We start from the raw sequence: 23,594 nt of genomic DNA, 5'->3' as shown, positions 1-23,594 counted from the left end.
AGGCACGTCATGTACCAGGGAGTGGCATCTGAACTGAGTCTGCAGTCATGAAGATGTGTCAGTCATGTGAAGACCTGGCAAAAATTGTTCTAGGCAGCAGGCATAAAGCCGAAAAAGTGCGAAAGAGCTTGGGATATTTGAAAGACAGGAAAACAGTGTTTTGGAGGCTGAGGAGTAGAAGAGAAAGAAAGAAAGAGAGAAGGAAAAGGAAAGAGGAGAGAAGAGAAATCTAATTAGCAAGAAATGCAGCATCAGGTAATAGTGGATCCAGTAGTCCATGGTAAGGAGTTAGGATTTTATTCCAGTCTCTATACAAGGTCGTTAGCAGGTATTAAGTATGCCCTGTATATCACCAAATGGTATACCAAACATCACCAATACAAAAACCACAGGCTTTTTTTTTTTTTTAAGCAATTAATGCTTCACTTCATCCACCTGCAAGATCCAGGAAAGGCACTTGAACCTCTAGAGGGCGCCAAAGGAAAATGTTTTGTAGCCACCAAGGTTCTTTTCAGCACCTAAAATCAGAGGAAAGCTCTCTACTTGTGCCTTCAGTCTGGTAAAAGGTGACAAGTTATGACAGGATGGTTCATCTACAGTTCCTACCCAAACAGAAAGTTGGATGGGCTTGGTATGCAGGTACCAGGACCCTAGTTTTCACACCGAAGGATTGTTTGTGATGGGGTGGGAGTAGGAAGACATTTGGGGGTTATTTTTAATCTTTTCCCATCTGGTAGTATTTGAGTGGAGTATACAACAAATATGGATCCAAAATTTACTTTCTGGATTCGTTTGGCGAAAAAAGTATCTCTATACTTAGGGCTTTGAAAATATTCAGCATTTGCCACTTAGGATGTGTTATTCAAATACTATTCCAAACTGACTTGATGAAGTCTTTCAGTAATGCATACCAAGAAAGGCTGCTGCATGAGAAAAAGTGGATTATGATAAATGGAATTTTCTGCAAATGGCCAGATAGTTATATTATGAAAACAACTCATAGTGAAAACAAAACAAACAGAAGGGGAAGGACAGAGAAGAAGGAGACAGAAAAACTGAGAAGGGGAAGAAGGGGAAGGGAGCAGGAGGGGTCAGGAGAGGTCAGCTGACATCTAGGCAGGTAATAAAGGAAATGCAAAGCAGGAGAGAACTTGTAAGAAAGGGAGAGAATCAGAGGACACTGGGGTTCAAATCACTGGGTCAACGAGATTCAGAAACATAGTTAACATGTACTTTCCTATAATCTCCAAACTGAGACTCTTATCATATGTGGATACTACAGGTTCACGGTGATTTTGAGAAAACATTCACTATTATCTTTAATAAGAAAAAATTCAGCTGGTCAGACCTTACAGAGGCTCTCACGACCTCATTTCACGCCTGATCACAGCCAAGTACTTTATATGCTCTTTGCTGTACCCAGGGAGACTTCAGAAAGCATCGTAAAAGCAGTCAACCAGATAAGTAACCTGAGCAAATGGATACAGAGCCAGCAGAGAAGAGAGAGAATCCCAAATCAGCTAGAAGCCCAGAAGGTCAGTGATGGGGAAAGCACTCTGACAGTGCCAGCACTCTAAGTCATGAGCAGTTTTCATAGGTGTTGTACCTGTTTATTCTAAGAAGCATTATTCAAACCAGACCTCAAGAGGAGCCTCTGAACTTCCAATAGAGCAAGAGTACCCCAGAGGCGGAAGCTAAAGCAGGAACGCACAAAGCATGCCCCTCTTCAAGCACCTCTCATCAGCTTTTTATTTGAAAACACTTCCACTGATATGCTGCCTTCATTTTTATGGCGATGATCTTCCTTCCATTTGCTCTTGTTACCTACCAGACATTTGGCCAAGGAAGTGCCAGGACATTAATTATCTACTGATTTCAATGACTTTAAACCACAGTCATCTCCTCCTTCACAGATGAAGAGAACTCTGTTCACAAAACCACATCCATATTTAATGGGGTAAGATAGGAAGAAAGCGGGAGAAAGAGACATAAAGCGTCAGGTTCCACCTAAATATTTCAAACCATCTACATCAAAATACCCCTTTCCAATGAAGCAAAACTTGCCTTCTTTGCCAATGACATGCCCCCCCTCCCCACCAATCCCAAGTTCTGAATTTGATTTATTCAAAGCATTGGGGTTGGATCCTGTAATAAGAGAAAATAACCTCCTAGACTCACAAGACAAAAAGGAATTACCACATAAATCATGTGTCACGGGTTTGACTGAAGGATTGCGTGAGAAAACTTAAGTAGGGTACCCAGCACCAGAAATTAGTATAGGGTTAACCAATGTTGATTCCTTTTTGGCACAGAGATTCAGAGAAACCCAACAGTGAATCCCACAGTCCATGACAACCCCCTGCTGTAATGCTTAAGAGTAAAGCTGCTAAGGAACGGGTCACCTTCTAAATTGGGGTGCTTCTCCTCCCCTTCCGTCTCCTGCTCCAGAGCCTCACTGCAGCCCCTGGGGGATGTGTGAAGAGCAGAAAGAAGACTGTACATCAGCTAAGAAGCTAAGAAGAGAGGAATTGCTCACAGAATCAGAGTGGAATGGTCGAGTTGGTAGAAACTTTAGAGGTCATTTACTTCCAGTTCCCTCTAAGAAGAAAGAAATAACATCCCAGGGGGACCCAGGACCTCCTAGGTGCAAGGCACTGTGCCAAGCTGGGGGAGGAGACTCGAAGGGAGCCAGGTAACCCTGTTTCTTAGAAAAGCGATTTCTACAGAACCCTCAGGGGAGTGAGGGGAAGAGCAAGGCAGGCAGGAGTTACCTGATTGATGGAAATGACCGCCAGCCTGGGGATGACCGCTTGGAGGACCACCTGCATCAGCGAGGTGCCTAGGCCGGCCAGGATGGCCCAGGTGAGCGGCAGCGGCAGCATGCTGTAAGTGGCAAAAAGGGTGAAGAGCACGTAGCCGATGCCGTCTCCCAGGAGCCCGTAGCCGAGCCCTGCTGCTAAGATCTGGGTGGTCATGGCCACCCAGGTGACCACACCGCTGTACTGCAGGTATGTGTGCGAGGTGGTGTCCTTCCTGACCACCACCAGGGCGCAGATCACCACCTCTATGCCCGTGAAGAAGCCCAGCAGGATGCCCTTGAGCGGGTCCATGGGGGCCGAGGCCAGGCTCAAGTGAAGAACCAGGAGGGTGAGTTTGGTCAGCACGTCCAGCACGTTCATCACCACCTCCGATTTGCGCCTCTGGCCCAGGAAATAGCGCTGGTAGAGGCGCTCCAGATCCCGGGACTTGAAGGAGTTGCGCAGGGTGGGGAAAATGACCCCTCGGTAGCTGTAGCCCCCATTGAGGAAGAAATCCGAGTTGCTCGGGGCGCAGTCGAGGTGCAGGAAGCCCAGGTCGCCCCCGCCGCCGCTGCCGCTGGCGCTGCCGCTCCCGCTGCGTTCCGGGAAGACTTTGGGGCCGCCGGTGCCGTGCGCTCGCTCCCCGGGGCCCAGCGCGTAGAGGGGCAGCGCCGAGTCGCCGGACAGCTGCGACGCGTGGTGGTGGTTGGGGCCGCCGCCTCCAGGGTCCGCGGCTTTGCTGGAGCTTCCGCTCCCGCCGCCGCGGTGCCCGTGGATGAAGCGCTGCTCGGTGATGTGCCGCACCGCCGTCTGCCACAGCAGCCGCTGCGGCCGGGAGCCGCTCCCGCCGTCGCCGGCCGGGGGCGTCGGGTGGATGGTGTAGAGTTCCTCGCTGCCGCTCAGGCAGCGCACATCGGAGAGCTCCATGGCGCCGGGCCGCGGGGAGGGAGGCGCAGGACCGGCGGGAGGCCGCCGGGAGAGGAGGTCCCTAAAGACCCAGAGGCTGGCCTGGTCGGAGCTGGGCGGCGAGCCCTTCTCTCCCCAGCCGCCCCGGGCAGGAGGGCCCCCGCGCGTCAGGTCATAGTGCGCCCCGGGGCAAAGGGCGTCTGGTAGATGGCCGCAGACCCCTTCGTCCTTGCGCGGCGCCCTCCCGCCAGCCCCGCGCAGCTTGGGTGCGTGGCAGTCGGGGCTCGGTGTCCGCAGCAGACGCGGCGCTCGGAGCCACGCAGCCCCCTTCCCGGGCTCGGGCTTCCCGGCTGGTTCTCCGCTCAGCGTCTCGGCGTAGCCTTTTCTCTCCAAGAGGCGCCCAGGCGCCTGGGGCTCCGGGCTTGAGCTGCGCGCCGGGCGGGTCCTGGCTGCGGCACTGGGCTCGGGACGCCCACGGCACGGCGGCTGCAGGGGGGCTGGTCGGGGGGTGACCGGCGGCGCAGATGGGGACGAAGTTAGCAGCTGGGGCTGGAACAGAGCCCTTCGGAGAACTCCATTGCGCCGGGATGGGGAGCTGGGGCGGAGCTGGGGGCGGGGGGTTTGAAGGGGGAGGAGTGGGGGACCGTGAGGTGGCGGGTGGCCCGCGGGAGGCGTGCTAGCCTCAGCGCTTACGAGTCACCAAACAGTTAATTTGGAAGTGGGGGTGTGCTGAGGCTCCCCCCCCCCCCCGGCCCCGGGTTCGTTTCTGGCTGTCTCCACTTCCTGAGCGAAGACTGGCTGCTCTGAGCTGGCTCTGGCCCGACGCATCCCTCGGGGAGAGGGGAGGATCTCAGGGTCCCAGTCGCGGCTGTAAGACGAAGCCCCCCTTTCCAGCTGTGCTTCCGAGGGCTCGCCGCCCAAGCTTCTCATCCCCCTTCACTTCGCTCGTTGGAATCCATTTGACCCGGAGCTGGGAGGAGCGGGAGGCGGGGGCAGGAAAAAGTAGGGAGGGCTCCCAAGCCAACAATTCGGAGAACTGAGAGAAGCCACGGGTGCAGACTCCTGAGGCTAAGATCCGAAGCGGGGTGGCTGCGGCGAGTGTAAGGTTGGAGCGAGAAGGGAGGTCCTAGACCGCGGTAAGTCGCCTGGAGTCGCCGCCGGATCCAGGGAAGCGCCGCGTGCAGCCCGGGCGCTCTGAAGCGCGCTGCGGGCACCGGGCGACGGGGAAGAATTTGGAGACCTGTCAGAGCGGCCGGACACCCGCTGCCACTTAAGCCCGCCCCCACGCCAGGCCACACCCCACGGAGCGGGGCGGAGACCGGGGGGGGAGCGGTGGCGGCGGGGACCCGGCACCCAGATCTGACCGGGGCGCCCCGGGTCTTGGAAGCGGCAGCGCGCGCAGTTCCGCACGGGAGAGGACGGTGGGGCTGCGGCCGACGCCCCCCGCCGGCCCCGGACGCCCGGTTGCAGCGCTCCAGCTGGCGGCGCGGGCCGGTTCCTCCGCGGTTCCTCCTTTTTAGGTACTGGCTGGGGTCCTGGGCAGGTGCGCAGCCGGGACTTGTAGGCCGCTGTGCCCACGGAATCCGAGGGCCCAAAGCCAAGGAATAGAGGGTCTCCTTTACGCGCTCTCCAATGGGGTGTCTTTTGGCAAAGCCAACTTTCGGGCTAAAAGCAAAATGTCCCCAAGAAGCCGCAGTTGCAGAGACAGGCAGCTTCCCCGAAGAGTCTCTTAACCACGCCAGTCCAGGGGGTGGAGGGAGCGAGGCATTAGAATACAAGGGCCCCCGGAGTCCCTCGCAAGCCGAGTTTCTCCCGGCTTACAGACGGGTTGGAGGACGAGGCCGCGGGAAAGGCATCTCCAGCCGCCTGCTGAAGCCCGGTTTCCCGCCCGCCGAGCTCCGGTTGCGAGCAGTTGCGGACACAGCGCTTGGAGGCTCTGGGGCAGAGCCAGGCGCCACCCGGGGGCGCGTGGTGTCTGCGCCCGCGCCGGCCCGAGCACCGGCCCCGGGCGCCGCAGTCCCGAGCCCGGCTGCAGGTGGCGGAGCCACCGTGGCCTCCACCTCCGCCACCGGGACTGCGGCTGCAGCGGGTGGAACCCGGGCCCTGAGCACGGTCAGCTGATGGCCAATGACGTCAGGCCCCGGGCGCTTTCGCGGCTCTCCGTGGCGCCCCCCGAAAGCCCCAGGGACCGCCCCGCCACCCCCTTCAGGCCCTCCCCAGCAGACGGTTCCCCCCTGCTTTCCCTGGGAGAAACTCCCCTCCCTTCGCCTGCCCTGGGCAAGAATAGCCTACCTCCCTTCTCAACCGCTTACACCATTTCCAGGGTTATTTGTGTCCACCGTGTCCCAGAAACACAAGATTTCATTATATCAAGCCTTTCTTTTCCACACACATGAGTTTCACTTGAAGCCCAGAACTGGTCAACTGTCTTGCACATAGAATCGCCCCCATCCCCGCCCAAAGCAGGAAGAAGACTTAGCATTTTCCCCTAAGAGTAGATTTCTGAGATGTTATGCACATCCTGGAAAAGACTCCTTTAATCCGAGTCCTTTCGAGTTGTCTTCTACTGTTCCACCCCTCAAGAAAGAGAACTAAATTAAAGGCTCAATTTTAAATGGAAAGAAGGTCGGTTCTATTTTTAACCCAGTTGTAGACGTATTCATTCCTTAGCTGTAAAGAGGTCCCAGAATAGCTGGTCTCTTTGGTGAGGCTGGAACTTAAGGGCAAAGCCCTTCCCCTCACCCCCAACCCACTTTTGCAGTTCGACTGAAGTGACTTAGCAGCAGCAGCAGCAGACCTTAATGAAATCGTCCTGGGCATTACATTCCTGAGAGAGAAATGCTACTTGCTTTTTCCCTTCTTAAATTCCTTGGACTCTGCCTGGCCAGCTCTCCTGAAGCTCTGGGTTGGGTAGCAAGTATCTTGACTTGAGGCCGGGAGCCCAAATAGGGCAGAGGGCTGGGTTGGAGAGGGAGGGGGTTCCTGTGGACCCCATGCTAGGATGTGTGGGGAGTTGTGTGCTCAGGCTGCAGGCACAGCCCCAAGTCATCTGTGCTAATGACCATATTAATAAACTTGGCAGTGGAAGACACCTCTTTATTTTCTCAATTCTTTCTCCCTGGGAGCCTGAGAACTCAGCCTGAATAAATGAGGGGTTGAATGCAGATGGAACTTTCCTATGAAAATCTTCCTCCTGGACATATCCCAGGATGATTTATTCAGCAGCAAAAGGAGGCGTGCCAAGGAGGGGGAGATTGGGCCCAATCAGATAAAATGACTCAGGCTGATGAATGAGCATAGCATGCTAACAGAAAGCAGCTCAAACAATTTCATGAACTTAGAGGTCGAAACTAACATGTCAGGGAGAAAACATTGCATCTGGTCAATGGACTCCACTGAAAGTTCCTTTGCTGTAGCGGGTGTTAGGACATGTTGTTTGAAAATAGAAGTGTGGATGACAGAATAAGATTTAAACGTTATTCTTCTTGTTGGAATGACAGTGCTATTCAGCACCCCCAAAATTTTGTTTTTGGATGACAGCACTGGCTCAGCACCTATTGGGAGGCTTTTGGGAACATGCAAACCACCGTATGATTATCACTTGAAACAAGAAAAGTCAACACATGGCTGTGAGGCTATGGCGGACCTCTCCTAGTGCTTTCATTTAATTCCCTGCATATTTATTATGGCTGGATCACTACTGTAGAGGGACAGGGTTTTGCAGACTCCGTGTCTTTTTGTGCAGCTTCCTCTTCTCGGACTTTCCCTCTATTCCTTTCGTAACCCTCCTTCAGAGCCCCACTCATCTCATTCCTTCAAAGCCCAAGCAATACCGTCTCTGCTTTCCTGGCATTTCCAGGGAGAATCAGTGGTTTCCTTTTCTGTTCTAGTTTTCTCTTCTGTCGTTCTGTTGTACTCAGTCACGCAGTTGTGGCCGACTCTTTGCGACCCCATGGGCTGTAGCCCGCCAGTCTCCTCTCTCCCCGGAATGTTCCAAGCAAGAATACTGGAGAGGGTTGCCATTTCCTCCTCCAGGGGAGCTTCCCAACCCAGAGATCAAACCCTTTATCTCTTGTGTCTCCTGCATTAGCAGGCAGATTCTTTACCACTGAGCCACCTGGGAAGTTATTCTGTCCAGCCCTTCAGTATGGTTCTTACTTACTCATTTATCCCTCCATGAACTGGTGAGCTCATTGAAGGGCAAAACTGATTTTCCTTGAGTCCATGTCCCCCTGCTTCTAGCAACTCTAGTGTACATAGCGATGATAAAGTTAGCAATAGTAAGTAGACGGCCCACTTCACCCTTTACAATGATCTTTTTAACCGTCAATTCTCTGAGTTGGATCCTTCTCTATTTTTTATTATTCCCATTTTACTGACTAAGATATTGAGGCTCCATTCAACTAATAAACTTGCCCAAGATCTCATCTATAGCAAAATTCCAGCAGTTAAATTTAAATTGTATAAATCTATCCTCCATGTGCTCAATAAAAATATTGTGACAAGCAGGTCACACATTTTTGACCTAATTTAAATAGGATTGATAGGCCAGAAAATGTCAAATATATTTTAACTTTCCAAATGCAAATTAAATAAGAGACTTCTGAGATGTTTGGGCTTTGAGAAGTCTAGTGGGATGACTCCAAATGGATGAGGTAGCAGAACGGATTCTTGTTTCTATAGAGCATCTGCTAGGTTTTGCTCAGTGTGAGCTATGGACAATATTCCTAGTTTGTGAAAAAGCAGATTTTTCACATATTGGATTTACCAAAATAATTCATTATCGCACCATACTCATTGGCTAAGAGTAGTAGTGGCAAAACAGCCTCTTGCCCCACTGGAAAAAAAAATTTGCTTTATGATGTTGCTGCCTACTGCTGGCCACATGTATAGTAGATATGGGAAATTTGTTCCTCTCAAATGCTTCTTTGACTTTCTAGGCTAACTAGATTAATATATGATTTAAATTTTATAAGAGTTGTGCTGTTTGCAAAATACCCTTAGAAACTCTAATACTCACTGAAGACATATAAAATATTCACATGTAAAAGAAAAGATGGACTCAGTTCAGGAAGGAGACCTGAAACCAGAGAGATCCTGTTTCCAAAGGGAAGGAGGGTGTTGATGACAAGGCAGCTTCCAAAGCTGGAAGTTCTTAAAGGAAAAGTGTAGGAAATTTTCTGAGGATAGATCTTAAGTGGTCACGCATACACACACATGAAGGAAAATCAAAAGAAAATGGTAACTGTATGAGGTAATGCATATATTAACTACTTGATTGTGATGAACTCATATTCTATACCAAAATATCAAGTTGTAACCTTAAATATATACAGTTTGGGGGCTTCTTGGTGGTTTAGTGGTAAAGAATCCACCTACCAATGCAGGAGATGCTGGTTTGACCCCTGGTCGGGAAAGACCTCATATGTCAAGGAGCAACTGAGCTTGTATGCCACAACTACTGAGCCTGTGCTCTAGAGCCTGGTAGCTGCAACTACTGAAGCCCCCGCACCCTAGAGCCTGTCCTCAACAAGAGAAACCGCTGCAGTGGGAAGCCCGTGGACCGCAACAAGAGGGTAGCCCCCACTTGCCCCAACTAGAGAAAAGCCTTCACAGCAACAAAGAGCCAACTCAGCCAAAACTAAGTAAATAAACAAATACTAAAAGAAGAAATGAAATATATGCAGTTTTTATTATCAATTATACTGCAATAAAGCTGGGGGGCAGGGGTGATGAAAAGGATGTGACTGTCTTGCCTGGAAGCACTGCTCTTAGGAACTATCAGAGCATGGACTACTTTGATGGCACTCCAGGAAAAGTCAATGTGTAAATTAAGTAAGGCTCATCCATGGAAAGGGTCTATGAATGACCAAATTTGAATTCACGTTTCATCTGAAATGCAGCATAAATATACAATAGAAAGACTGAAATGTCCATTTTACTCCTTTCGTGTGTTTTCTTTGCATTGTAAAGTGTAAGAGAGGGAAAATTTTGTGTACATTTTGGATCTTCATGGGAACTAAATTCATTTAGATTCTGGTGCCTGAGAGAAGAAATCTCATCGGTGGCAAAGTGATTGTGAGACAGCATATTTATACACGGAATTCATCAGTTAGGCAAGTCAGAGAAAGATCTGTCCAAGGGAAACAGACGTAAGCACCATTTTCTTCTTAAAAGATGATTTCTTTGTCTCTGGTTTCACTAGGGTGTGAGCTTGCTGTGGCAGCACTTATGAAGCCTTCATGTACTGAAATGACAATAAGAACACACACACATACTCATACAGCCCATTGGATGAGCTGTTAAGATGCCCCCTAAAAGAAATGGTTATAAAAGAAAAAGTTTGCAGGCAGTTCACCCACATCACCAAACCTTCTTTTGAAAGTGGAAATGTTAGTTGCTTAGTACTGTCTGACTCTTTGTGACCCCATGAACAGTAGCCCACTAGACTCCTATGTCCATGGAGTTCTCCAGGCAAGAATACTGGAGTGGGTTGCCATTTTCTTTTCTAGGGGATCTTCCCAACCTAGAGATGGAACCTGGGTCTCCTGCATTGCAGGTAGATTCTTTATTGTCTGGCAATGGTTTAATATCTGCGTTTTAATCTGGCCCACTGAAGAAGTCTTAGGGCAAAGTGATCAGACTCAGTGGAAAAAAGTAGATCATTTCCCCTACTCTGTCTTTTAAAAAGCTACCCGATTCTTAATTTAATGCCACAGGAATTTTCTTTTTCTTTTGGCTGCACTGTGAACCATGTGGGATCTTATTCCCGGACCAGGGATTCAACCCAGCACCCCTTGCATTGGAAGATCAGAGCCTTAAGAGTAGGGAAGTCCCCACTCTTGTTATTTCTTGAAATGTTTCACCTTATTACTGTTTCCCTCTTGGAGATCTTTGGGATCTATGTAGAATATTTAGGGGAAAGCCTCATAGATGGTAGTATAACACATTTAATGTAGTTAAGTTTATTGATGTACTTGTGTATATGGATCTCAGTCCACTGATTAAGTGTGAAAGAAACATTTCTCGTCATCTTTTAAAAATCGATGTGTTTCTGTTTTCATCCAGTTTGTGAGACATTTAACTTGCATCCTTCTCGAGTCTTTCATCTGTACCTCCTAATCCCGAGAGGATGCCATAGTTCCAGGCTCTTATGCAGTGCCCAGGTGTGTGTGGGAGGGGGTGCGGAAGAGGGTGAACACGCCCGCCCGCGGGTCTTTGGCTCTCTTATTTGTAAAAGTCACGACTGAGGCAGTCAGTCCTTGGTCCTAATCACGTGGTTTGTGGGGCCAGTAGCATCTGCATTGCTTCCTCTGAACACAAACAGAAGCGCCTTCAAGGTCTGCTTAAGAGCCCATATCCCTGGCAGGGCGCCGCCCCTGCCCTTCAGGGTGCTGGGCCCTCCCTCGGGCACCCGGGACGTCATCGTGTAGTGCGCAGTGGCTCCCGCTCCGTGTCTGTCTCTGTCTGTCCGTCTCTCTGTCTCTTCCTTTCTCTCGTTCCGCCCCAGTGTGGGAGTACCTCCTTTCGTCTGGTCACCATCCTCGCTTTGTGTTTCTTATGAGCCCATCTGATTTTTCCTGTTCTCTTTGGGAATTTTTTTTTTTATAAAAACAAATGATGGAAAGATTACTTGTGCTTGCTATTCATTCTTCTGGAAGCGACTTGTAGAAGGCTTGCTTGAAGGAAGGGGGAGGGACTACGCAAAAGCAGATCTCAGGAATCAATATCTCAAAATAACGCACACATACAAAATGGGTGAGACTCGTTTCTCCTGATCAGTTTTTTTTTTTTTTTTTTTTGCACTGTGGGTTCCAACCAAATCGTGGGGTGTGAAATCCACTTGGTGGGTCACAATTAGCACTTCAAGAACAAATTAGTGAAACAGTAGAACACAATCATAAGGATAATTATATCTTGCTACTCTTTATAAAGGCCTTCTTTTTTATCCAAATTATTCCTCTCTGATGCTAAAAACAGAAGAAAGATTGATAAAATCTCAGAAAAATACTTTATCAAACTCTCGGCATGACATTATCTGAAATTCACAAAACAAAATTTAGTACAGTACAGCATTTCTCACTATCCAGCATGATATTTAAACTCATGTGATACAGTTAGGAATCAAGTAGATTTGACTATCATAAGCTACATACACACATATTCACATACTCTATATGTACTGGGTACCATTTAACATAGATTTTGTAATGTGAATTAAAGTAAAAAAAAAATTGGAAGAGATTGGTCTAGCTCTCAGATCGTTATTGGAATTATTAAATACTATATTTCATAGCTCAGTTGGTATAGAATCCGGCTGCAATGCAGGAGCCCCCAGTTCAATTCCTATGTCGGGAAGATCCCCTGGAGAAGGGAAAGGCTACCCTCTCCAGTATTCTGGCCTGAAGAATTCCATGGACTGTATAGTCCATGGGGTTGCAGAGTCGGACAGGACTGAGCAACTTTCACTTTCACGTTTTCCGAAATGAGGTGCTGTGGCAGTTAGCATTCTTGAGTTGTGACTTTACAAGATGACAGGTCTGTGATCTTGCTCAATTACTTGGTATTTTTGAACTTTCATAACATGGGGGGAGGGAAATGACAACTTCACCAGGTTTTGTGAGAACTGAAGGTAACTTGTATAAAGTGCTTGGTAGGTACAGTGCATCATACACTGCAAATGCTCAGTACAGAAGGCTTCACCCGACCCCTCAAATGAGTCAGCTTCCCCAAGGAATCTAGCTCTCTCTTCTCTCTGAATCCATGGACTTACTATTCCCTTTGCCTAGAGCCCTCTTTCTCCACATCCTTCTGCTCTTAGCATGGATGTCCTTTTCTTCAAGAAGTTTCCCTGGCTTTCTAAGTCTAGGTTAGATGTCTCTACAAATGAGAAATGCTTTTGGCTGCAAATAAGCACAAAACCCAAATAAAGATAACTTAAGCAAATAGGAGTTAATTTTTCTTTCATGGCAAGACTTGGGAATGTAGAGATTTGCTGCTTGGTTCAGGAAGTTAATTATATTAGGGACTTCGTGCTGACTCTCTAGAATTCCTTTGGCCTTTTCCTTATGGTCACAAGATGATTATAACATCTCTAAGCATTCATTTTCTTATACGACATAGAAAGGTAGAAGCAGAAGGAGGAGTAATGCTCAAAGTTTCTCCTCAGTACCTTCTTTAAAAAAAAAAAAAAGAAAGAAAAGAAAAAAGTGTATTTATTTGACTGCACCAGCTCTTGTTTGCGGCATGTGGGATTGAGTTTCCTAACCATGGGTCGAACCCCTGCACTGGGAGGGTGGAGTCTTAGCCACTGGACCACCAGGGAAGTCCCTCCTCAGTACCTTCTTTTTATCAGAGATGAAAAAGTCTTTCTCCCCTCCAGACTCCGCCATCGAGATAAGAGAAAACCGCTTAGGATTACAATTCAGGCAGATAATAGATCTCTCCCCAGGTAGCTATGGTAGGTTTTCAAAAATGAATACATAACCCAAACAAACAAACAAAAACCATTTAGATTTGCTGTAGTTCAGTCAAGGTCATGTATGTCACTGAGAACTATTCTCATGTGCTCAAATATTTGAAACTTTCCAAGTCTACAGTTAGTCATATCTGTTTCTCTGCCGTGACCTTGAATAAATACAAGGTACAAAACAGGAGGCATCAGCTAGGAGAAACTGCCCCTTTCTCTGGTTCTGACCTCCCCAATCTCTTTTTTCTTCGTGTATCCCTCATTAACCAAGACAGTGAGAGAAAGATAGACTTATCGTAATAACACAACAGACACCTTTATCTGCTTGCCACTTCGAGTGCTATTCCTGGGTTTCAGTCTTTTACGAATTCGCTGGCCTTGCCAGACATCCAGAGAAGTCTCAGACCTCCTGTGCCTGTGATGACTTCAGGTGGCAGAGGGAGAGGATGAGCAAAAAGAGGAAGCCTGGGAAAGGAGAGGAAAGGAGGGAGCAAGCGATCAGTGGAGGGAAGAGAGAAGGGAGGAAGGAAGGAAGGGAAGGAGGGAGGAGCATGGGAGGGAAGGTGGAAAAGGTTTTGAAAAGAGCAAGATGTAAAAGGCAAGAGGACAGAAGAAGAGGAGAGTAACCTGCGCCTGTTCACTGTGAACCCAGCACTTTCACACACTTCCCTGTATCAAATCCACACAAGGACCCAGCGAGGTAGACACCGTTCCCCCCATAGTACAGATGAGCAAACTGAGGCCTCATCAAGCCTACACAGGGATTCCTCTAGATGGTTCAGGAATGGGACTTGGGAGGAGTCTTTCAGAGGAGGCTTTCAAGTTCTTGTGGTTACTACTACATCATAGGAGAGCCCAGGGAGGCAGGCGAGAATATGAGTGGGGACCAGAAGCAGCCAGGAGAGGAGAGGAGAGAACAGGGACGGGTAAACGTGGCCTTGTTTACGATCAAAAGGTACATCTGGTGCCTTTTTGTCTTCATTAATGCTGTGCTTATTCTTTAACGACTGTGCACACTATTAGATTAATTAATAAGACTTGAGTGTACTCCTTACAAACCCCAGGGAGTTCACCAATAAATAGTGTCTAGACATGGTGGCTATGGAACCCAGGAGGAGGTCATTACAAATAGAGCTTCACCCTTTGGCTTCAACTCCGGGGTGAGGTTGATGGTTGGAAGGCAAGGGTTTGGTTGTGAATTCTCCACATGCCCAGAGCCTAAGACCCCACTGCACCCAAATTTATCTGAAAGTTCCCTTATGTTGGGATGACTTGGAGTGGAGAGATGGCCCTCAGTGGGGCTCCCAACACAGGAGGCTTCACCGTCACTCAAATTGACAAAGGACCACGAATCTACCCTTTGAAGCTGTATCTCCATGAAGTAGTCTACAAAATCTTCTGTTGACATCATCTGATAAAACTCAGAGAGTGCCTGACTTAAAGCTGGAGAAATGAAGCTAAGTAGCTTGGAAGAAAACCCAGGAGACAATAAAAGATCCTTTTAAGAAATGAAATGATGCAATACCAATGCTCTTGATGGCGTAGAACACTGATGACTCTGAGATGAAAAATTATTCAGAATGGTACCACTTTGAAAGTTTTAGGAATATATTTCCCAATTTCTATCAGTTATATTTTCATATATATATTATATCTACAACTGTGATATCTGTTAAAATCTATGTTTATCTATTTAAATGCTCTTTCAGTAAGTATGCACATAAAATTCTAAGTGGTTTAATTGGCAGCATTTGTTTTTCTTTTTTAGTGCTGCATGAAATAATGAAGTGTCTAAGAGTTAATGGAGTCTTACATTCCAAGAAATACAGTATGTTGTATTGACTTACTGAGCCGTTGACTTACGGGAATGGATAGAAGAGACTCACATCTTTTCATTTCATAGGTAAGGTCGGTCGCAAAGAGGTTAAAGGACTGGGACCACTCTCTACTCATTCTAGGACCGGTAATTCATCTGAGGGGCTTACCAGGTGGCTCAGCAGTAAAGAATCTGCCTGCCAAAGAAGGAGACATAGGTTCAATCCCTGGGTTGGGAAGATCCCCTAGAGGAGGAAATGACAACCCACTCCAGTATTCTTACTTGGGAAATCCCATTCACAGAGGAGCCTGGGAGGGGTACAGTCAAGGGGTTGCAAAAGAGTCAGACACGACTGAGCGACTAAACAACAACAACAGTTCATCTGAGGGAAACACACACAGTCTGGAAGTCGAATCTGGCTTCAAATCCTGACTTCCCCTAGACAGCCCTGTGCTCTTCATCATGTCACTTAACTTCTCTCCTCTTGACTGTTTTTATCTGCATATTAGGGATGATAATATCATAACAGGTATCAAAAAACATATCTTAAAATTACAAAGGGCACGTTGTAGAGTCCTGGGTACAGGTGAGCATTCAGTCTGAGACAGGTCAGAGTGCTGTTATGAGGTTACCAGAAGTTTCTTTCCAGACTTCATCTTTTGGAGAAAGACTCACCTCTCCCCGGCTCCCACTCTGTCTTCCCTCCTTCTCCTTCTTTTTTCTCTCCTTTCTTTTCTCTCTCCTTTCTCCTTGCTCTCTTTTTTCTTTCTTTCCTCCCCACTCCTTCTTCTCTATTGCTTTTGAAACCTCTTTCTTTATTTCTCCCCCATCTCCTACTTTCCTCCCTCTCTCCTTTTCCTTCTTTCTCTCTTCCCTTCCCTTCCCTCACTTCATCTGCCTCTCTCTGTCTCCTCCTCTCTGTCTTATCAACCACAAGTACTTTAAAAGCACTCGTCTCTTTCTATAAGGGCACTAATTCCATTCATGAAGACTCTATCTTTATAGCCTAATTGGCTCTCAAAGGTACTATCTACAAATACCAGTGTATTGGGGGTTAGGGACTCAGCATATAAATCTTGGAGGAACACAAACATTTGGTCCATAACACCTTTCCGTACAAATATTAATGAATTTCATTAGTTGCAGTTCTTTTTGCTGCAAACTATAGAAAAAGTCTGCAGCTAGTTTAAGCCAATAAAAGTAGAAAGGATGGGATTTCATGGTGGGAAACTGAGATGTTCATAGTGTAATAGGAAGAGATGAACAATGGAGCTCGGGAAGGATAAAACCTGGGACATCTTTGAGGACGTCAGCAACAGGTTTTATTGCTCTTTTTTATCTGTTTCAGTCATTGATGTCACTCAGTTCTAATTGTCCCTCGTTCCCTGGAACCTTCCTTTCAGCTTTCTCATTCCCAGAGAAATGATTGACTGACAGCCTACTCAAGTGTTTCTACCTCAACAGTACCGTCTTTGATCAGGTAGACATAGTCTCAGAGTATCCCATGTAGCTAGTGGGATATGGATCAACATTTATTTCTACTGTATGCCAAGAAACACTCAGATGAATGCAACACAATTCCTGTCTTCAGAAGTTCATAATAATCTGGGAGAATTCCTTGTTACATCTTACTACTAACTTTCCGTAAGCATATTCCCATTTAGTGCACTCAAGCATTTTGATTCTTTGCACCCTTGTCCTCTTCTATTGATGTATAACATTGGGATTAAGAGCCCTAGCTGTGGAGTTCAACTTGAGTTTGACTTGGCTTAATTGCAGCTCTAGGTACATTACTTAATTTCTCTTCTCTGCACTTTGGTTGCCTTTTCTGCAAAATAGGATAATAGCTGTAGCTAACAGATGTGTGTGTGTATGTGTGTGTGTGTGTGTGTGTGTGTGTGTGTAAGAGTGGGAATTGAGTAAGACAGCACATGCAAATAGATGCCCAATGGATGTCATCTATTGCTGCTATTGTTATCATGATCTTAATGCTTTTGATTACTAGAGTTTCAAAATTGAGTTTCAGAAAAGTTAAGTGACTTGCCCAATGTCATATTTGCTGGTGGAATTTGATTTTATTTTACGTGGAAATGCAGAACCTCCTACACGGATATATGGCCCTGACTCCCAATTCTAAGGCAATGTAATAGTCAAGATAGTTGAACACCAGGCAAATCACTTCTATACTGAAACCTGGTGGGTGACACTGATGACTACAGGACTTTAGGCTCTTGTGACATTTTGGAAGCAGTTGTTGACTGCTTTGTGTCCTCCCATATGCACATGTGTGTTGCCTGTGTGCACGTGTGTGAGCCCATGTGCAGGCTTTTTTCCACATCCCACTTAGCTCTTGAAATATATTTAAAGGAGCTGCTTTCATAGAAATTCTAGTCAAACTGGAAGCCAAGCAGTTTAGGAGAAATCAGAAAATGGGCCTTTAAGAATCCTCTAGCCAAATACTTTCAGACAAGCAAGAGTTCACTTCTTTTTGCAGTGATGACCAAGGAGATCAGTGTTTAAAAGAAACCTCGGTCCTCTTGAATTCCAGGAGCTTTAATGAGCAGATTCCCCTGCTGACCCAGGTTGAACATATCACATGAGTAAGAGATAATTCTTATTTGTGTTCAGCTATTGAGATTTAGGAATGTTTGTTATTATGGAATAACCCAGCCTAACATGACTAATAGCAGGAATTTGAACTTCACAGCAGGAGCTGGGTTGGTTCAGCTATTTTGGCATTAAGTTGACCCCAGCTGACATGGAGATTACCCCACAAAACTCACTGAGCATCCATTTGTTCCAGGTTATGTGGGAATGTGATGTGCAGCTATGTTTGTCTTCTTAAGGTGTATATAGCAGAGAGGGAGGGACAAAACAGTGACTATAGGTCAGTAGTGCTCTGTGTATTGTTGGAGGGCCAAGAAGAATTGCTTAAGCCAGGTTTGGATAAGCAAGTAAAAAGTAAGTTAAGACAAGGAGGTAGAGGGCATTTTAGATAGAGGGAGCCATGAACAAAAGGAAAATCAATTTCAGGGAACTGCAAGGACACACTGCATTTGGGTCAAGTGTGAATGAGGGGAAATAGGCTGCAATGAAGCTACTGAGGCAGCTAGACCCAAGGTCAAAACCCCTGGAGTGCTGTGTTAGGGAGTTTGACTTTCATTTGGCAAACCATAGGATGGTACCTGGGCTTCCCAGGTGGTGCTAGTGGTAAAGAATCTACCTGCCAATGCAGGAGACATAAGAGATGCATCTTCCATTCCTGGGTCAGGAAGATACCCTGGGGGAGGGCATGGCAATCCACTCCATTATTCTTGCTTGGAGAATCCCAGGAACAGAGGAGCCTGGAGGGCTGCAGTCCATAGGGTCACATAGTTGGACACGACTGAAGTGGAAAATCCCATGGACGGTGGAGCCTGGTGGGCTGAAGTCCAGGGGGTTGCTAGGAGTCAGACATGACTGAGCGATTTCACTTTCACTTTCATACATTGGAGAAGGAAATGGAAACCCACTCCAGTATTCTTGCCTGGAGAATCCCAGGGACAGGGGAGCCTGGTGGGCTGCTGTCTATGGGGTCGCACAGAGTTGGACACGACTGAAGCGACTTAGCAGCAGCAGCAGTAAAAGTGACTTAGCATGCACTCAGGATGGTACCCATTAGACTGACTCACAGCAAGTCAAATATTATCACCACTAATGCCCAGTGATAAACTCAGGTTTGAAGAAGTTAAATAAGATTTTTTTTTCATCTTTCACTTTCAGAATCTTTTATTTATTTGTGATACACTTGGCATTGAACATTGTGTACATTTAAGGTGTACAATGTATTGATTGGATTCACTGTGATGACTACCCTAGCGTTAGCTAACACCCCTATCAAATCCCATAATTATCATTTCTTTCTTTGTGGTGAAGACATTTAAGATCTAGTCTCTTAGCAACTTTGAAGTATATAATACAGTATTGTTGACTATAATCACCATGCCAAGCACTACAAACTTGCAGTTAGAAGATAAATAAGTTCTTGAGAGTAAATGAGATGTTTTGATCCCATACAACTAGTAAGTGACTAGTTGAGACTTGAGTAGTTGTTCTTTGAACTTTTCAACTTTTCATCTCACTTTCCTGCTTGCGCAGGTGACTATGGCCACAGCGACCTACCTTTCTCCTTCAAATCTCCAAGTTATCTTTATGTGTTAGGGTTTTGTGCTTGCCTCCCCTCTGGCTGGTCTCTGGGTCCCCAGCTCTTCCACTGACTGCCTTTATTTTACCATATGACCTCTCCTAAAATGTCTCTTGAGTGGCATGCTGTCTGAAATACCCACTGACCCCAACTTCTTGCATCCCTCTTACTCTAGTTATATTTTTTCTTCATAACACTTACTACTACTGAAAATTTTGTTACCTAATTAAATGTTTTCTTGTTTTTGTCCTTAAGACTATAAACTCTATGAAAACTTAAGACTATAAACTCTATGAAGTGACTTATTCATTTTGTGTATTGTGTATAAGTTGCTCAGTCATGTCCAATTCTCTGTGACCCTATGGACTGTAGCCTGCCAGGTTCCTCTGTCCATGGAATTCTCCAGGCAAGAATACTGGAGTGGGTTGTCATGCCTTTCTCTAGGGGATCTTCCTGACTCATGGATCAAACCCTGGTCTCTTCCATTGCAGGCAGATTATTTGCCATCTGAGCCACCAGGGAATATTGTTTGCCTTGAACGTAGGTACCTGAATCTGGTAGACGTCTAACCCATGTTTCTGAAAGGGGTGAGTGGCCCATTGAATCACAGGTTCAAGGTTACAGCCTGGAAAGATAGCCCTGTGTGCTATGCTGAGGGTTGGTGTGAAGCTGCCATGAACCAAGAAAAAATAATCTCTGGGTGATTCCTATATATCACCCTGCTTGAGTACCGAGGAGTTCAAGCAAAGAAGAAAGAAAGAAAATTCTTCCCAAAACAATCAAGAAAAATTATGCATTTAGCAGGGATCCTTTGACTTCATCAGATATCTACTGAGCACTGAATATGTGTTAAACCATCCCTAGGATTCAAAGATAAATGATACAACATCTCTGATTTTATTACCTAAAGCTTGCATCTTCTTACATCGTTATTTTATTTTCTTGACTTTCACCGATAATCTGGATAATGTTTTATATCTGGGAAAACACACAGTTCCTGGGTAAAACAGTCCTAATCGATGAAGCGATGTGAGGAAACAAAGGTAAAATTCCAGAATTTTAGCAATATGTGGCCTCACATAGTTTCAGCTCATGTCCTCAGTTAAGAGATGGAAAACTGAGTCACAGATTTTGAGGGACAATTCTAAGGCAGCATCTGAGATAATTGAGAAGTTATTAGGAATTAAAATTCTTCTGAATCCTATTATACAGTGTTTTTCCTGTGCAGAAAATTAAACATAAAAAAGGAAATAGATGAGATTTCTTTCCTTTAGAGAAATAATTTAGCCACTTTGAAGGGCCATTACTGGTGGGATTCGCAATGAAGCATGATTTCCATTTGGTGATTCCTTAACCAAACCAAAGCCCCCAGCTGAGTTATGTTGATTTCTTTACTACCTGACAGGAGCGACAGAATATGAAGGAGTTTTATTTTCACTAATTTGCTTCTGAGGTGTTGTTTGGATGGAATTGCACCTTTAGTCATTATTTTCAACCTCCATGTATAATGCTCTGCTGACTCATATTTACTTTAGATTTAAAAGCTCGGTTTTGTCCTTAGTAATTAAAATGCCCACATTTCTTAGATGGGCTCAGAAAACGGAGCTGTATTCTGCTGCATAACAGATCAGACCATTTGGGGAAGCACCAGGGTGTGTTTATTTGAATCCATTACTGTCCCTTAGGGATGCCAGCCACCTGATGTGCTAAGCATAGACCTGAAAATGACAACCCACTCCAGTGTTCTTGCTGGAGAAACTCACGGACAGAGGAGCCTGGCGGGCTATAGACTGTGGGGTCACCAGTCGGACAGGACTTAGTAGCAACAACAATAAGCACACACTCTTGTCCTCCTCATACCGAGGGTGGAAGAGGTTCCTTTAACTAGGATTCTGTAGAACCTGGTTTCAGTGGAGTGGGTTCCTGGGGTACCTTTGCCATATTCATCTCCATGGGTGCCAGGATCCAGGGTCCAATTGGCTTCACAGACTCATGGGAGCTTTTGGACAAAGAATGACTGAGATCAAGGGCGCTGTTGCATACACCAACGAGAATAAGCAACATATGACTCTTCTTGTTCTGTTAATATGAAACATGGCCAGGGGAGCACTTTTCCGCCTTTTTGGACCAGACTTTGGCAGAGCTGAAGGGAAAGTTTACGTTTCAGGTGCCCTAGAAACACAGCCTGCCGCCCACGTAAGAGGAAGAGTTAAGAAGTCATTTCTGCAAAGCCTGGAAACCACAGCTTCAGGGACCAGCCCAGAGACTCTGTTTTCACAAATACTGGATATTTCCTTTTAATTTGCTGTTGATGTGTTCTATTAGTGATTGTTTTTTTTATACTCTTTTAGTTCAAACCAGCTGTAGAAGATAATCGCCTTCACCATTCATGTATGTTCTTCAAAGAGAACTTGAGTGTTGTTTTGAGATACTTTACATGAAAACGTTTGATTGCATTTGCCATCCATTCACATCAGCGAGGGAAATTTCCTCCATACTTTGTCAGTAAGAGAAGAGAAAGATCTTTTGGATTCTGTACATTCCATTTCAGCTGTTGCAAATTTTGAATGGTTGTGAAATGGTTTTACATTTTATTAACACCTACTCATACAAAGATGGTTTTTAGTTGTGGTAACCATTAAAACTTTGAAAAGAGCCTCATTAAAAAGTATCCATCAGAATTTGTGTGTGGCCAACTGAAGCATAAAATCCACTATGAAATAAAAGTTATCACCAGAGAAGCAAGTTCAAGTTGCCTATTAGAATTTTGATGAGATTTTATGCAGTTGTTTCATATGAGTTTAATATTTAATACCATCCACAATACTTTTTCATTTTATCTTTTCTTATCATAATAGTACTTTATAAGAAAGTTAAATGAATTTTCTTCTGCTACCAGCATTACTGCACTAAAAAATAGTATCATGTTTCCTGTTGCAGTGGAAAAAAATGTCCTACACTACGAAGCATGAGCAGACCTTTTACAATTCCTTATTGTGGTCTGGATAATGATCCTAGTTAGAAGTGATTTACTCTCAGAAAAGGAACTTCTCACTGGCTTATACAACAACTTGGTGAATAAAGCAGATTCTCTTTGTAAAGATGAGCACAAGGAAGCCTTGAGATTAAGAGTCTTGCCTTCATTCATTCAAACTGTAAATGTCCATCTCTTTTGCCTCCTGTCCTGTGCTTTGCAGAATTGGGCAAAGTTTCTCAAGGAAATAGATGATGCTCTCTATCCAAACTAGAAAAACTGGGTTGATGCTGTTAATTTTAATGTGCGTCTCATTTTTATTTAATATATATATATATATAATCCCAGAGGTCTCCCTAGATGGCTCAGTAGTAAAGAATCTGTCTGCCATGCAAGAGCCGCAGGAGACGCAGCTTCAATCCCTGGGTCAGGAAGATCCCCTGGAGTAGGAAACGGCAACCCACTCCAGTATACTTGCCTGGAAAGTGCCATGGACATAGGAGCCTGGCAGGCTACAGTCCATAGCATCACAAAGAGTTGCATACGACAGAGCAATTGAGCAAGCATGCATACATGATTTCAGAAATCCACACAGGCATTCATCTTAATAGATTACTGAACACTACAGGAAAGGGAAAGAAAGAATAATTCTTCCATTTACAGATGTTGCTTTACTCTTGGACAGTGGGATATCTGGCTGAGAGGAAAAAGTGCTCTGTTAGGTTTCAGAAGAGTATACATAAAGGTCCATGATCAGGAAAGTGTAAAGTGATAAATTTAGAAGAAAAATAATTCAAAAATAATCCAAGCCATGGATAACCCACAGTTTTCAGGCCCACAACTCTTGGTGTAAATCTAGGGTTATTAGAACATTTGACTACAGTCCTTCTTCAGCTTTGTCTCATTGGCTATTGCAAGATGTCTGTCATATTCAACCATCTCTCAAATCGTTCTACTTTTTCTTCCAATTCTATCGTCACTTCTTCTGTCCAAGCTACGATAATGTTTTCTTTTTCTAGCCATGCCATGTGGCATGCAGGGTCCTATTTCCCTAACCAGGGATGGAACTCACGCCCTGCATTGAAAGTGAGAAGTCGTAACCACTGGACTACCAGTAAATCCCCCAAACTATAATAATCTCCCTTCATCCTTTTTTGTCTTTTGTTTATTCTCTTCTTCACTGTCAGCATAAACATTTGGCAGCACTAATCTGGTATTTAACACACAACACATCTACTAAACCCCTCTGGCATCTGTCTTCCTATCGCTCATATGGTTAGGACAGAAACCCCCAGAATGGACTTCAGGACCTCCCTTGACCCAGCTTCTGTCTGTCTCTCCTCCTTCACCTGGCCCCAAGAATTATCTGTGATCACAGTCTCTAAATATACCTGATCATCATTGCTTTTGCCCACATGACCCCTCTGTGTTTTCCTGATCCCGCTCAT

General features: G+C 45.8%; 1 protein-coding gene across 1 annotated transcript in view; it reads right to left on the bottom strand.

The window, feature by feature from the left end:
• Positions 1 to 4,367, bottom strand: part of ADCY8 (adenylate cyclase 8) — a 237,202-nt gene extending 232,835 nt beyond the window's left edge. The window contains exon 1 of the mRNA XM_055432577.2: positions 2,772 to 4,367. Within this exon, the coding sequence (XP_055288552.2) occupies positions 2,772 to 3,725 (954 nt within the window). The 5' untranslated portion in view covers positions 3,726 to 4,367. The remainder of the gene's footprint in view (positions 1 to 2,771) is intronic.
• Positions 4,368 to 23,594: the final 19,227 nt, after the last annotated feature.

This window comes from Moschus berezovskii, chromosome 16, assembly GCF_049115385.1.
Source record: "Moschus berezovskii isolate FMDL1 chromosome 16, NW_MosBer_1.0, whole genome shotgun sequence".
Taxonomy (NCBI): domain Eukaryota; kingdom Metazoa; phylum Chordata; class Mammalia; order Artiodactyla; family Moschidae; genus Moschus; species Moschus berezovskii.
This window is presented reverse-complemented; position numbering and strand designations above follow the sequence as displayed.